Source organism: Falco punctatus (assembly GCF_963210335.1).
Source record: "Falco punctatus genome assembly, chromosome: 12".
In the NCBI taxonomy this organism is placed as follows: domain Eukaryota; kingdom Metazoa; phylum Chordata; class Aves; order Falconiformes; family Falconidae; genus Falco; species Falco punctatus.
In genome coordinates this window covers 13302661-13318454 of record NC_137592.1, presented here as the reverse complement: position 1 = coordinate 13318454, position 15794 = coordinate 13302661, and the positions used below count along the sequence as shown (strand labels likewise).

Here is a 15794-nt window from a genome sequence, read left to right as displayed (position 1 = left end):
CAGGAAGTTAGTAGATGCCCTGAAAAAAGGATCCAGACAGACAAGAATACACGGTTATATTTGATAAAGTTATCACTTAAAGCAACACCAAAGTTTATTCAATATTTCATTAAAGTTCTACAGAATGTAGGTCATTCATGAAAGCCTTTCAGCGCCACTGGTGCTTGAAACCAGACATAGTCCTCCCAAGCAGAAGTCGCAAGCTGACGAGCCGAGGCATTTACGTTGACAACTCCATCACAGGACACGTTAACAGTTAGCTTCCTCCCTCGGGTCGGCACTTTATAGTTGAGCTTGGGCCGGAACCAATCAATACCACAATCACGGTGTCCCTGGACCATAACAATAGTGCCCATGACAGGGAGAGCCTTCAGCTCACTGAAGACATCTGCAACAAAGAGTGAGTGAAACAGCTTGCGAACACAGGATCCAGTTTTAAGGCTCTCCTCAGCACTGCCCTCACAGATGCCCTCCAAGTTGAGCTCATAGAGCTCCCTGGGGCTCATGACATTGCCTCCAAGCAGAATAAGAACCCGAGGAACCAGAGACAAACTAAACATTATTTCCAAGTGATGGAACATTTCCTCCAGTTCTACCAGCACCTGCTGGCACTTCTTGCTTGCCAGGTCCATGGAGGGTGGCTTCTTCATCACTTCTCCATCCTGGAAAACGAAGCGAAGAAAGATCAACCCATTTCATTATTAGAAAACATTAGTACCAACACATGTTTCAGAAAGCGTGGCCCATCCCATCCCTGAAAGTTAAGGAAGGTTCAAGGGTTTATGTGCCTTTTAAGAGATACAGGTACCCACATACAGAATCAGGAGATCCAAGATGAACACAAATGGCTGCCCTATAGCTACTCAGTTTAAATCTGAACCATGCTGCTGAGGAACACCCACAAGAATTACAAACTCCATCTTGTAAAGATCAGCTATCACTCCAAAAACACTTACCAGGCTTTTTTCTTAAAGTTGCTTGAGTAACAAACAAAGCAGTGGCATGCTTTGAGCACAAAGTGGAACAACAAGAGATAAATAGCAACTTTTTGAGACCTTTAGCCACCTAACCTAAAGGTTTTTTTAGTTGTTTGTGGGTGGTTGTTTTTTTTTTTTTAAATGAAGTTGTGGTAACACTTAAGGATACAGCTACAACCGCACTTCATTTTAGAAGCGTTTGGCACATTAAAATACAGTTTCCTGAGCTAGAACAGTTACCGGACATGAAAAACCCCAAAAGCCGCAGCCCCTGTGGCACGGTTGTCCCCAGACCCAGGGGTCCCGCCCGGGGGTCCCTTACCTGCGCCGCCCGCCAGCAGAAGTGGGCGAGCTGCTCGTAGGGCAGCGGGAGCTGGTGCCGCTGGTACAGGACGTGCTTGAGCAGCTCGCAGGCGAAGCGGCAGCAGCTCTCTCGGCTCACAGCGCCCGGGAACACCACGGAAACCGAGGGGTAGGCGACCGGAGGGCTGCTCTGCCGGGTCCTCATCTCGTCATCACGATCTAGGGCCGGTAACGCCTCAGCTATGAGAAGCGGGGACGCCGAAGAGGCCGCTCGGGCGGGAAGAGGCGCCACCGCAACGCCAGGAGCCGCCATTTCCTGGTCAACGTAGAACGGCCAGCTGGGATTTGAACGGCCGTGTGCGCCGCTCGGCATCATGGGAGCGGCGGCGCATCCCCCGCTCTCGGGTCGCGGCGGCGCTGGCGTTATGTCGGCCAGGGCCGGGCGCACCTTCAGCCCCGCAGCTCGCCGCGGCCCGGCGGGAGGGGGGCCCGCAGGCAGCCCGGCCCCGTGCAGCGGAGCGGAGAGGGCTGACCCGGCCGGCTCGCTCCTCCTGCCTTGGCAGCTGTGCGGGGAGCAGGTCCCGGGGCCGCTGCTGAAGTGCTCGGTGGGGCTAACGGCCGCCGCGCTGAGGGGGCACCGCGGCGGCTGCGGCAGGCCCAGGTGCCCGGGCGCCGTGAGGTGCGGCTGCGTCCTTGCAGGGCTGCCCGGCGGGCTCCGGGAAACGGGCCGACTGGTCTGGCCCCCGCCCTGCGCTGGAGCCCAGCCAGGCTGGCCGCCCTGGGGCCTGGCAGCCTCGCTGGCTCCGGGCCCTGGCAGCACTCCCTTTGGCCTGCGGCGGGCTCTCCTCCTCCCGCGGCCGGGAGGCTGGGAGCGTGCAGCGAGTGGGAGCCGCCGTGTTTGGAAACAACGTGTCCGCAGCCCCATTGGGTGCTGCCGCCAGGACACGGCGCGGCGAGGGCGGTCGCTGCCGGCGGGGGGCGGGAGGAGCCGCTCCCCGGCGAGGAGGGTGAGCGAGGTTCCTCTGCGGCAGCGCATGCTAAAAGCCCCAAAGAGTGTTAAAGTTGTAAAGACTAACCGGGCGCCGCCCTCGCCAGAGGATGCGGTGGAGAAAAACGAGGCTTGGCGGCGGTGGCAGACGGGCCAAACGCTCGGTGAGGGGATGCGGCGCACGGCAAGGTGGTCTTGCTGTCGCCCCCCGCGGCAGGAGCTCTGCGACCGCGCTGTGCGGTGGGTGAGGTACCGCCTGTGCCGAACGCCCTCAGTAACGTTCCAACGACGCCAGTAAGAAGCGGGCGCCGATCGGCCGTTGTCACCCAGTGAGGCCCCGCCCCGCCGCGAGGCCTGTGAGCCGCGAGAGGGGAAACCGTCGGGCACGAGCGGGTCCCGCCGGGCGGGCCCGGGGCAGCGGCAGCACACCTCGCGTTGTGCGCCGCGGCCGCCAGGGGGCGCCCTCTCTCGGACTCCAGCTCCCATCAGCCCCCGCGGGGGGAGCCCATAGGGGAGCGAGGGGGCGCGCCGCGTGGCGCGCCGGGAGCTGCAGTTCCGAGGGGGCGGGGCGCGGGGCCTTCTGGGAGCCGTAGGCGAGCGGGACTCCGTTTCCCGTGGCACCGCGCGGCGGCTGCTGACGCCGGGGCGGCGGGGCCGGGGCGGGGAGCCCGGGCGGGGGAGCGGGCGCCGCACCGGGGCGGCGGGGCCGCGCCGGCTGCCATGGACTCGCGGGTGTCGGAGCTGTTCGGGGGCTGCTGCCGGCCGGCGGGCGGCGGGGCAGGCGGGGTGATGCGCGGGCGCGGGGGTACCGCGCCCGGCGGCGGCGGCAGCGGCTCGAAGGCGAAGAAGAAGAACGGGCGGAGCCGGGGGGGGAAGGCCAACAACCCGCCGTACCTGCCGCCCGAGGTGAGCTCCCCTGGCCGGGCCGGCGGCCGCCGCCGCGTCCCGTCAACCGCGGAGGGGGCGCCCCCCGCCCCAAGGCCTGGTGTCGCGGGGTCCGCGCCGCTCCTGTCAGGGCCGGGCGGGTCCCGGGGGCGGGGGGCGCCGCCGCTGCGGGGCTGGAGGGGGCGGAGGGGTGGGGTGTCCCCCCGAGCAGCTCGGTGCGACCCGCGCCTGCAGCTCCCCCACCGTCGCGGTGGGGGCTCGTCAGGTTGGGGGCTGCTTCTGGAGAGGCTCGGCCGAGGGTCCCGGCGGGGTCGGTGCGGTGCGGGGTCGGCTGGCAGCCCTGCGGGCGGTGCTGCAGCCCCGGGCCCGCGGGAGGTGTGCCCTCCTGCCCCGCTCTCTCCTCCGGGGTTTGACGTGGCAGCACACTGTGCTTGTGTCCCCGGTGCCAGCAAGCTCCTTGCGTGGCCCACCAAGCCCTGTCCGTTATTAGTGTCTTGCTGCCTGGTGTCTGTCTGTGGGTGCTTTGCCGTCTGGGAACTAAATAGCTTCAGAAATAAAGATTTGCTCAACTCGTAGTCCCGAGCATCCTGTTCGCATCTCTCCCCGAGAGCCAGTCTGGTGGGTGTAAGTCCCTTTCCAGCTGCCAAACTCATAGGCATTGCTCAGCAGGCTCTAGTGACTCCCCTTCACGGCTAATTTGACAACTTTTCTTACGCAGAGATGCAGATGGTACTGACGGTGTGAGGCACTTGCCTCTTGCAGCAGGAAAAAATGGCATTGGTAGTAAGTGAGTATGTTTGGTTAGTTCAGGCAGTTGGCACCGTGCTGATAGGACTGTCACCGTGGGGAGCATTACATTGCCCTGGAGTCAACTGCTTGGTCCTACTCAGTGAGCTTTCTGTAAAATCTGTAAGATCCTGCGCTGGGAGGGAGCGATTGCTCCAGGAGGCAGGGCTGTGACTCCTGGCAAGACAGGAAAACAGCACTTTGCTACTGCTAGATCTTCTCCATGGGCAGGATTGTCCCCTGCAGCCTCAGTTTAGTTTCTGTGTCTTTTGAGCTGGAGGCTGGACAGCCCCCTGTGGTTTCAGCACAGCTTCCTGGCCCTGGCTACCCTGTGCAGTATGTGGCCCAGCAAGTCTAGGCTTGTTGCTTTCCTAGTCTCAGCTGCCTTGAAGGAGACCCACCCCCTTATTTAGATGACAGCACAGTAGGTGAATGTGTTTTTCCTAGAGCTGGAAAGCTGGTCGATGGTAAGAGAGGAAGACCTTCTGCAAGTACCCTTTTCTCACTGCGTAGCTCCGCTACCCGAGAGCCGAGCTGACAATTCAGAACTTCCTTCTGTTGGCCTTTTGCCACTGTAAACAACACTGTGGTTAGGAACTGAGCTAGAAGGCAAGGAGAGGGCTCTTGCCTCTCCTGACATGCAAATCAGTGTCCAGAGGAAAAGGAAGTGCTTAGTGTTGGCAGCCTCATTTAGTCTGCCACAGTACTTGGCTTCATGCAGGCTCCAGCACCTTCTCAGCGGTCCTTAGACTGAATCAGTAAGAAAATTACTTTGATATTGGCTAAACGTTCTCTTTGTAAAACTGGAGTCTGTTGTGGTTGGAATGAGCTTGGTGAGCACCCGGGCCTTTCTGTGACAGCCCAGTCCAGCTCCAGCCCTTCCTGGGAAAGTTCTGAGCATGTTGTGGACAGACAGTCCCAATCAGGTCTGGTTCTCCAGAACTGCCAGGCCAGTGACCAGCTGGCTGTACTGCAAAGAATTCAGTAGCTTGTTTCCTTATGTATGTAGTCCTTTTTTCTTGCAGAGAGAAGATATGCAAGGATATGGAAAGGAGTCAATGAAAAACTAATTTAGTGAGGGAGGGTATCAGTCTGCAGGAGAGCAGGCAGTGACTTTTGTTCCCAGTCTCCTGTTTCTGTGCACATTGGGTGGATGGAAGCTGCTGGATAGGATGGGAGTGGGATGCTCTGGGTGGCATTGTGGGTCATGGATGGGTGGTGGAGAATACTTTTAATCATCTGCTGGCCTGTGCCTTTTTGAAACTGGAACTCTCTCTCTGTGACTGTTAGACCGGCCCTATTCTTCACTGGCAGTAAAAAAAATATCCCAAAACCAGCATTAGCCCCCATGTCCCTCTCTAGTTTTGTCCTCTGGTTTCCATGATATGGGATGCAAACAGCAGAAACAAACCTAAAGTAAGTTCCAGTTGAGCGTAGGAATGAATGGCAGAAGAGCCTATGACCTAACGCTATATTTCTGCCACTTTCCCTCTCTCTAAAACCGTCAGCATGAGCTGCAGAGTATCTGGGCATCTGATGCCTATAGAAGTCCCTGCTGGCACAGCATCTAACCTTTCTGTCTCGTTTCATTCTCTGACCAGGCGGAAGATGGGAACATTGAGTACAAGGTGAGCCTCTTGAAGTTGCAGAAGGAGGTCTTCCTCCCAGAGGGTTATTTTGCAGTGAGTAACTTTACCAAACACAGCATATGGGAAACATGTCCAAGGAAAGGATAGAAAAGTGGACACTCTACTAAGGGTCTATCAATCATCTTCTGTATTTGTGCCTAGCAATACCCAGTATGCTGAGCTGGAAGAATTTAATCCCGGTACTCATTTTGAGGAATCTGGTTTAGGAGATGAGGGCTACTGTGTTTTTCCTGAAATCTTCTTCCTTTTGAGAGAGAATGGCAGGTGTCCCTGAAAATCATTTGTCACTTTCTTGTGGCTTTTTTGCCATTTGCACTTGGCTCCTGTGTCACAGAGCAGTCCCACAGCAGGCAGGGTACAGATCCCTTTGGCAAGATGCAGGAAAGTTCTTCTACCATATGTATACACCTTTATGAAACCCTTTCTCATCTGTCCTATGGCTTCTGTGCAGACACTAACTTGGGTTGTGTTTTCTAGAGGTGGGTCAGAGCTGGGGGAATTCCTTCATGGTGTTGGGTTAGGGAGTTGCTGGCTTGGGTAGTGGGATTCCCTCTGCATACAGGCTGTGACTGTAACTACCCCCTTCATTAAACAGCTAAAGCTAGTGAATCCCTCGCAATATCGCTTTGAGCACCTGGTGACACAGATGAAGTGGCGACTACAGGAAGGCCGAGGTGAGGCTGTCTATCAGATTGGTGTGGAGGACAACGGGCTGCTGGTGGGCCTCTCAGAGGAGGAGATGCGTGCCTCACTCAAGACACTGCGCCGTATGGCAGAGAAGTAAGTGTTCCCTTTCATCTGCAGGACCCACAGGCATAAACAGCCTCCAGTAGAGAGGCTCAGCCCCAGGAGTCCCCTGAGGAGCCAGTGGCTTCATTCTACAAAGCCCCTGTATGACTGAAATTCCCTCATCATGAGGCTCTGTAAATACAAGGGCAGTTATGGGGCTTTTGACTGGAAGCTTGAGGCTCCTTCCCTGCTATCCCCCAGCTTCCATCCCATTTGCCAGCTGTGATTCTAGAGGTGCAAGAGCTGCCAAGTACAAGTGTGTCTCAGTCCTTCCTTTCATGTTTGTGGCAGGGTTGGGGCTGACATTACGGTGCTGCGGGAGAGGGAGGTCGATTATGACAGCGACGTTCCAAGGAAGATAACGGAGGTCCTTGTCCGAAAGGTGCCTGATAACCAGCAGGTAGGGACCTGTGACTTGACCATTGTCTCCTGCTGGAGACTTAAAGGCTTCATACAAGCAGCTTCCTTTTGGAATGGGAGTCCAAACCCTAGAGGCACTTATGGCTTATGACTTATGACTGGGTCATAGATTGGCCCATAGCAGATGCTTTAAAGAGCTTCCAGAGAGAGGCTTGATAACGCTTTTAATCTCCAAGATTGTGGTTGAGGCAGATACCAGTAGGGGAGATTGCCAGGATCAGAGGTGCAAAATTATTTCACTTCTATGGCAACAGTTCTGGTGCAGGCTAGTGTGCAAACAAGTAAAAATTTAGAGGTCCTGCTGCAGCAGACGGCCTTTTTTGTGGTGTCAAAGCCTGATGTGTCACATCACAACTCCAGGGAGTGTATCAGGACTCCTGGGCAGTTTGCTGGGAGCAAGAGCAGAATGAGCAAGATTACACTGCAGTGTCCATCATGTAAAGAAGCTCTTTGAGGCACATCTCCACTGCCATGTAATGTTCATGCACTCCCAGCACAGCAGCAGCAGAGTTTCCTGATTTCTCTGTTCTTCTTCCTGTAGTTCCTAGACCTGCGAGTAGCTGTGCTGGGGAATGTGGACTCAGGGAAATCAACCCTGTTGGGTGTCCTAACACAAGGAGAGTTGGACAACGGGCGGGGAAGAGCACGCCTCAACCTCTTCCGGCATCTCCATGAAATCCAGTCAGGAAGAACGTCGAGCATCAGCTTTGAGATCCTCGGTTTCAACAGCAAAGGAGAGGTGAGGGAGTGGGCTGCTGAACTCAGAAAGCTGGAGGAGAGTAGGACTACCCTCCTGTTACAACTGTGAGTGGGACATGAGAGAAGTGGCACAGCTCTGTGCCTCTTTAGCTGAACCTGAGTGCTACTTGTCCATTTGCAACAGGCATTGTTTCTTGCACCCATGATGAATGATCTCTCCTCACTAATTCTGAGGTCAAAGTGGATAGAAGAGCTGGGTTTTCTTCATTTGCCTGCTGGGGCTCCTTCTCTTACCAAGTCCTTATGTTCCTCAGGTGGTAAATTACAGTGACTCCCGAACAGCAGAAGAGATCTGTGAGAGTTCTTCCAAAATGATCACGTTCATTGACCTGGCTGGCCACCACAAGTATCTTAAGACAACCATCTTTGGTCTCACCAGCTACTGCCCGGACTTTGCTATGCTGGTGGTTAGCGCCAACACTGGCATTGGTGAGTGTTGCCCTGCCTGCATGGACTGGCAGAAATGTGTGAAGAGAAATGGAGAATGGGGGCAGTGGGTCCTTGTTAGCTGGGAACAGCTGTCAGAAAAAAAAATACTAGTCTGGAAGCAGAGCTGGGATCCTCTTAGACTGCATTAAACTGTACCCTGGATAGAGAGGCTTTGTTTGGAATTTGAGGCTGTGTTTGTCAGAAAAAAACCCTAATTTTGACATATTAGGGATGCTGAATGCTGAAGCCTTGTAAAAAGGGAGCTGGAATTCTCCCACATCTTTCCTTGACATTTTTGTGGCTGTTTTCTGGCAAACTCTTGCCCAAGAATAAAAATTACTGCATCTTTCTGAAGCACAGAGATCAGTCACAAAAATTCTTGGTGGTTTTTATTTTTCTGGACTGATGTTTGGTTTCATTTAAAAGATAATTTTGCTTTTTCATTGCCTGATGAACTAAGCAGTTAGGGTGAAATCTCTAGAGTGGGCCTGTGGGAGAGCCAGGAGACACAGCTGTCGCGTAAACAAGCAACAGTGATGACTGCTACTGTACCTACACTCTCACATGTCTCCTGCAGCAGGCACAACACGAGAGCACTTGGGCTTGGCCATGGCCCTCAAGGTCCCCTTCTTCATTGTCATCAGCAAAGTTGACTTGTGTTCAAAGGCCACCGTGGAACGGACAGTGAAGCAGCTGGAGCGAATCCTGAAGCAGCCAGGCTGCAACAAGCTCCCGCTGCTTGTGAACTCAGATGATGATGCTGTTACAGCAGCGCAGCAGTTTGCACAGTCTCCCAAGTAAGGGACCATTACTTTTCTCTGCTGGGAGCAGGCAGTTCAGACTGGGCTGCTGTGCGGAGCTGGGGAAGGGCAACTACAGGGGAGGCAACTGTATCTTGAACATCTTGGTTTCTCATCAAGTTTCCTACCTTTGCATTCTCCAAGAAGGCATTTTCTTCTCCCAGGCCTTTTTCTGGGCTCTGGGAGCAGAAGATGCCTGAGGTTTCACTGGAGTTACTTCTCCATGACAGAGGTGTAGGGGACTGGTACCTCAACCAACCACTGAGGCAGGGGTTTACTGCAGAGTTGTACCTAGCCAGTGTGCCCTCCTGCTCTAGCTTGCAGTCTCTGTCCTCTTGCTGCACTCAGTACATTCAGAATCCCAGCCATCTTCTTCAGCTGCACTCTGGCCTTCTGTTCATTCCTGCCTATTTGTGTCTGACAGCATCACCCCAATCTTCACACTGTCCAGCGTTTCTGGGGAGAACTTGGATCTCCTAAAAGTCTTCCTCAACATCCTTCCTCCACTGACCAACAGTAAAGAGCAGGAAGAACTAATGCAGCAACTCACAGAGTTCCAGGTGTGTAAGGGAGGTTTGTTTCTAGTTCTGGTACTGCACTCTTTGCTATGACATGTGACAAACATCTGGGGGATCTGGACACCATGGGCAGAGACTTGGTGAACTCCTGGACTACTAGGAGACGTTAAAGAAAGGACTTGGTTCTTGAAAAAAGCCTGTTAGGCAGGGCTTTGTCCTAACCAAGGGATGCCCATCTCAGGGGTAAGATTGTTTCTCTGGTTGCCGCTTCAAAGGCAGAGGTTCCTCTAGTGGGAGGTAGTGGGAGATGTCTGATGACCAGCAGAGAACTCGCCTCCCTCCGCACAAGGGGTGGGTACCTTGTCTCATTCTGGAGAACCTATTTCAGTTGTCTGAGAGCTCATTCTTGTGCCTTGCTGCAGGTCGATGAAATTTATACCGTGCCAGAGGTGGGGACTGTTGTGGGAGGAACTCTGTCGAGGTAAGTGAGGCCAAACAGACCAGTGTGGGTGTGAATGGTTGCTGAAGTTCCCACAAGGTTAGAGTCATCTGCTGTAGATGTGGAAGCAGCGTGAGGCTCAGTCCAGACTGCTGCCAGGTGACTGGGCCAAGTGAGGGTAAAGCCCTACAGGGTGCTGGGAGGTGCCATGAGCAGACCATTGGTCACGTGGTGGCAAGCAGGAGTCTGCTCTAAAGTTGCTGGATTAGGAACGTAACCGGTAGCATGCTGAAGAAAAGCATCCTGGGACCCAGAGTGGACAGAGGTTAGCCATGATCCCAAGGCCTCGCTTTCCTCCTTCCTCAAGCAGGGGGAGGAAATGTAGAGGGCAAGTCCTCCGATCCCAGCAGAGGTTATCTGCATGCTGCCCCGTGAGAAGGCAGCTGGCCCTCAGTGTTTTGGAGTGATCAGATCAGGTGCAGGCCACCGGTGCATCCACACGGAACAGGTGTCAGCTACAGTTTCTCCAGCAGAAACAATGCAGTGTGGCGGAGTGCTGGGGACAGAATGGGCCCTGTCTGTACCTGGTATTCTTAGAAGTGATAATGTGGCCTCTGCTTGTGTTGTAGGAAATCCCTGTTCCCATCAGCTTTGCTTCCCTGTTAGTTGGTCCAGGGTAAGGGTCTAAGGACACTCACCTCCTTGGCCCTGGGTGAGTTTGTGCGGATTGATCTTGGAGGGTAAAATTTTTTCCTTGTCTCCTGATGAGCTCTGTCCTACTCTTCTGCCCTGGGCAGTGGGATCTGCCGAGAAGGGGAGAACCTGGTGGTTGGTCCCACTGATGATGGGAAGTTCCTCCGGCTGAAAGTGTGCAGTATCCAGCGCAACCGCTCTGCCTGCCGAGTGCTGCGGGCTGGGCAGGCGGCCACGCTGGCCCTTGGACCCTTCGACCGCTCCCTGCTGCGCAAGGTGAGTGCTGCTGTTGTCAGGTTGCTCACTGGTCCAGTGAGCAGGACTGGAGGCTTCCCTGTAGGTCCCCCGTTGGTAGGGTGGGAATGAAGTACAGATGTTTGCAGGAAACTTGCTGGAAGGGGAGGAAATGGTCAGACTACAAAGTAGGATGAGAATGGGGTGCAGCCCAGGTTGCAGAGTGATGTGTTTGTGGCATTGGGGGCTGTTCCCAAGCAAGGGGACTGGTCCTAACTGGTCTGAGCTTTGGGTTGTTGTGCAGGGCATGGTCATGGTGAGCCCAGAAATGAACCCCACCATCTGCTCCGTGTTTGAAGCTGAGATTGTGCTCTTGTTCCATGCCACGACTTTCCGGAAAGGGTTTCAGGTGACGGTGCACGTGGGGAATGTGCGACAGACTGCTATTGTAGAGAAGATCCATGGAAAGGTAGGCATGGGAGGAAAGGGAAGATGGACTTCCCTGCGGGGTTTGTTGGGATTCCACCAGGCTCCCTAGTAAGGCTAGGGGCTACTGGTATCTTGAGTAGCTGTGTCCCTTCCTAGGAGCACACTCCGTCCCCTTCTCCTGCCCATTTGGTTGCTTTTCTTCCCAACATGGTAAAGAATTCCCTCCTTGCAAAACAAGCAGCATAATGAACTACAGCAAGACCGAAGAGAGGTGAACTCTCCGTTCTCTAGAGCTTGTGTCTTCCTGCTTCCTCTTGTGCATACAATAATGGGAAGGGCTTAAACCATGAGTCTGAGGGAAGCAACCTCCTCATTTGCCTTATCTTCTCAGCATCCACATGCACCTCTGCTGCATGCATTGGTATGGTGGATGGGTCTCAGCTCTCTCCTTTTTCTTTTCAGGACAAGCTGCGGACAGGAGAGAAGGCAGTTGTCCGTTTCAGGTTCATCAAGCATCCTGAATACTTGAAGATTGGAGCCAAGCTGCTTTTCCGTGAAGGAGTCACCAAAGGCATTGGGCATGTCACTGACCTCCAAGCCATCATCACCAAAGAAAATGGCCTGGAGGAGTCCCTGGGGCCTGGACAGCTGAGCTTCTGACTACCACTAGGTCAGAGAGATCTCCACTCACCAACACCCAGGGAGAAGGATGGAAGCTCCCGTGGTTCTCCGAGTGATGCCTGGAGCTGCTGCTGTCCCGTTCTAGCGTGGGTGTCCCTCCTCCACACTGTGAGATGGAGCCTGGGAGAGTTTCTTGCATTCAGTGCCGTATATGGGGCAAGTTAAGCATGTTCTCCACATTGTCTGCAGCTTCCGTGACCCTGCCCTCCTTCAGAATAGATCAGAGGCACCTGCAGACCTGGGCAGGCAAGTTGTGGCTTTGTTTACTGTTTGAAAATTACTGGTTGGGAGGAGCAGAACCCTTGAAGACTAGCAGTAAAGAGATGGTTTTCCATCTCTGGTCCCTTTTCTGCTCTCTGAAGCACTGGGATGACAACAATCCTCTCTTGAATCATCCTGCAGCACATCCTTCTGGGCAGGGGATGGAAGAGGTCCTGCTACCCACAGCAGGGGTTTGGTTGAACCTCTCAGAATGCATTCAGGACACTTTTTAACCGTTTTAATCTTGGTTGGCTTTAATCTGCTGTGTGTCCGTTTGTGTGTTGGTTTTGCATTACTCCAATCTGAGTGTCTTAGTGTTGGACAAATGTTCTGTTCCCCACTCACATGTACATGCTCCTTCAGCATCCCACTTTCTGACTCCTGGGAAGCTGTGGCTGCTCTGAGTGGCGCAGCTTCCTGATGTAACGTCATGAAGGCAGCGTTTGCGCTTCCATCCGTTCCTTGCAGCAGCTGGGCAGGAGGCCATTCTGTGGAGCGGAGCGGGGCCTGGGTCTGTGCTGGCGTGTGCAGGTTGTTTCCATGGGTGTTCAGCTGACGGTGTCATCTGCACATTGGCAGCAGTGGTTTGCAGTGGGCTCCCTGGTGTGGCTGTTCCAGGTCCCAGCCCAGCTTGCTCCTCACACGCTTGCCTTAATGTGTGAGGAGGATAGGCTGCATTACTAACACAAAATCAGGTGACTTGTATTGTTTAGATGTGATTTGACAGTGGCATGATTTTATTTGTTTCTCCTGGAGGAAGAACTCTTTTCTTTCCCTTGCCACTGGGGTTTGTTGTCAGAAGAAAGCTGATGTTGGCAGCAAGGACTCTGTGAACAAAGAGTGGAGCACGTTTGTCTCCCACTCGCTGTTGTGCAGCTCGGCTGTGTAGCCTGGAGGGTGCAGCAGGGGCTGTATGGCTGTACATAGGCTTTTGGTTTTATTGTTGACTGTTAGACCAAATGTGTCTACTGTGAGCAGCAGGCCTTCAGCCAGCCCTGTTGCATGGTGTGGTGGCCTGCCAACCCTGACTGAAGAGAAGGGCGAGAGCCTGTGATAGCACTTGGGCACCCAAACAACCGTTCTGCTACCGGGAGAGCAAGTTCTGCTGCTGGCACAGGCAGTGCCTGCGGGGCTGCGTGGCCTGTGCTGATCTGTGGATGTCGCAAAGTGGTGCTCTCCGCTGGGCTGGGCTCTAGCAGGTGGGGAGGTGGCAGCTACACCCTGCAAAGAGCGTGCTGAGGCACGGGGAAACTGGTGAAATGGTGATATCAATGAAGGGATTCAGAGGCAGCTTGGTAGTGACAGGAGTGGCCTGTCCCTCGGGGGGAGCACTGACTTCTTCTGCTTCTCCCCCATCAGCCCAGCAGTGAGACAGGAGCTGCTGGCTCAGGGTCACTGCTCAAGCAGGATCCCTCTTTTTTTCCTATTCTGGCAGTGGTCTGGGTGTTACGGTGACGTGGTCTTTCACCCATGCCTGCAAGAAGGACAAGCCCCAGCTGCCAGCACGCTCTTCCCTTTGGTGCTAGTGGGTCACAAAGAAAGCTGCCTGGGGTGTGGTGGGGACTCCAGCTGTTTGCAGCAGCCCTGATGTTTTCTACTCCAAAGTGGGCATGGGTGCTGTGACCTTTTCTGAAATAGCTGATGGCTGGTCTCACCTCATCCCTGCCATCTGTGGCATGACTGTTCTTGGTGCCATGCTCTTCATAATTGCTGTTTTGTTGTCTTGAATTTTTCTAATGCTGGGGGTTGTCACTATTCCCCAAGCATCTATATATAAATGTACAGAATAAAGATGTTTTATTGAGCTTGCTGGCTGAATTGTACACTGAGCGAGGGTGGAGTTGGGCTCTTGCCCTGCTGCCCTTGGAGCTGGGTCATGGTTGGAGATGGCTGCCCTTCACCCCTTCCTAAGCTTCCTGCATTCAGCCCTATAAATACTGCCCTGTAGCGTGGAAGGAATGCACGCGTGCTGCTGTTTACAACTGTGCTCTCCCAGCTTATCTGAGCAAGCCTGGGTGTGCAGCCTGGGGTGACAGGCAGCCACGTCACCCTGAGCGCAGCACTTCAGGCTGTTGTGGGCGGAACAGGCTGTGGCAAGTGCCTCCTCAGCCACATATTCCCCCAGAGCCTAATTAAAGGGATGCTTTCTAGGGCACGCATCTAACTGGTGGTTTATTTTTATAATAGCTTTGACCTTACCAAGGGGTTCACAACTGCCGTCTCTCCACGAGAACAAGTTGTTCCCTTGGGACAAGCAGAGGCAGAAAGGCTTCCCTGTGGAGGTGACTTGTGTCACTGAAGGGATTTGCCTGTTACCAACATGGTTTTGTGTCAGGTAGTGACATCTGTAGAGCCCAGTGTTGCCAGACACTTAGGAAACCAGATGCTCCACTTCACAGGAGCGTAAGGCAACCCTGCCAGACTGGTTGCTATTTCTCTTTGCGTGAGGACTTGGGAAACTTTGTCACTTTGCAACGTGAGGACTGTCATTAATGGGAGTGACTCTGTAATTCCTCCCTCTGCTGCTTACCAGCAGAGCTGCACGCACCAGAATGAGCTGCTTGTGCTTCCTGAAATGTCACAACTGTGTTGTCAAGTATTAGACCCCTACTGACAGTAATGCAGGACCTTCCCAGCACAGGCTGTTTGCTGGAAGGAGAGCAGCTCAACGGCTGCGAGTAGGATGGTGTAGTTCAGAAAAGAAGGGGAAACGGCACATGCGAATACAGCTGCACTTTGCATCATTATCTGCTGCCCGAAAGGCGCTCTCCCTTGGTCAGGGAGGGGAAGCCTGCAGCTGATGAAACTCGGCAAAGTGCGTTTCCAAACCCCACCCAGTGCTGCCTTTGACGTGGCACGTTCCCTCCTCCTGCCCCACGAGCGGAGTTCAAATTATTGGCAGCAGCACTTGTGGCAGAGGCTGGCGGGCTCCAGGCAGCTAGCTGCGTAGCACAGAGCTGAGCCCTGCCAGGCAGCTGTGGGCAAGCACATCTCTTGCTCTGGAGCCTGTCTCGCCCTCTTTCAGTGCTTGCTTGTCCCCTCCATGATGCTCTTTGTTGGCTGTTGTAATTTGTGGAGCACTGGGGCAGCCACTCTGATGTGAACTGTGGCCCAAAGAGTTGAACAAGGCATTTGGCAGTGCATGATCAAAACAGATACTGATCAAGTTGCGTGTAGTATTACTCAGAGTCTGGGAAGGAGGAAAAATGTTATACGCCCTTTCTGCAACAGAGGAAAGCTTTCACAGGTCTGTGTGACTTTTGGGTATGCTTCCCATCCCTTCATGAGTACTCTAGAAGTAGACTTTTTGTGTGTCAATAGTATATTAGGAACTGGTGCAAAGATTTCAGAAAGCCCAACAAAAAGCCTATCTATGCAGCTCCAACCTCCTCAGATCTTGGCAGGAGCAATCTTTCTTGTGCACCCCAGAGCTGCTGATAAGCATCACTCAATGGACTGTCATACAGAGGGAATTGCCAGACTGTCTATAACAAAAATCCTTGGATGGTGGGGGCAGAGATAAAAATCAGTCTTCCTGGTGGAAGGGGAGAAGGAACCACAGGGCTAAGCTACCATATAGAAGATGTACAGTAAGGGCAAGGCCTGCAAACTGCAGCCAGAGAACCACCATGAGGTGAAGGCTTCATGTTAAGCAGCTGGAAAGGATTCAAGAGACTGAATCTCTTGGCTAGAGATTCCCTGGGATAAGCCATTGTGCTTACACTGCCTGCTTTTACAGTAGGAACAGTGTCAC

At 53.9% G+C, this 15794-nt stretch overlaps 2 protein-coding genes across 4 annotated transcripts; one reads left to right on the top strand and one right to left on the bottom strand.

Moving 5' to 3' along the window:
- Positions 1-31: 31 nt before the first annotated feature.
- On the bottom strand, positions 32-2754 carry MAD2L1BP (MAD2L1 binding protein; the record flags this gene model as incomplete). Its single annotated transcript, XM_080408002.1, has 2 exons — positions 32-662; positions 1300-2754. 2 exons carry the CDS (start codon positions 2752-2754, stop codon positions 132-134), a joined length of 1986 nt encoding a protein of 661 aa, XP_080264128.1. The 3' UTR covers positions 32-131.
- Positions 2755-2988: 234 nt separating this feature from the next.
- Positions 2989-13845, top strand: GTPBP2 (GTP binding protein 2; the record flags this gene model as incomplete). Of its 3 annotated transcripts, none has more annotated exons than XM_080407999.1 (12): positions 2989-3174; positions 5541-5567; positions 6184-6368; positions 6669-6777; positions 7339-7536; positions 7811-7985; positions 8566-8782; positions 9210-9345; positions 9726-9784; positions 10540-10711; positions 10974-11138; positions 11561-13845. In XM_080407999.1, 12 exons carry the CDS (start codon positions 2989-2991, stop codon positions 11756-11758), a joined length of 1827 nt encoding a protein of 608 aa, XP_080264125.1. In that variant the 3' UTR covers positions 11759-13845. The 3 variants fall into 3 exon arrangements, with proteins under 3 accessions (XP_080264125.1, XP_080264126.1, XP_080264127.1); XM_080408000.1 differs by having other exon boundaries at positions 8563-8782; XM_080408001.1 differs by lacking the exon at positions 2989-3174 and adding an exon at positions 3250-4697 and having other exon boundaries at positions 8563-8782.
- Between the last annotated feature and the right edge of the window lie 1949 nt (positions 13846-15794).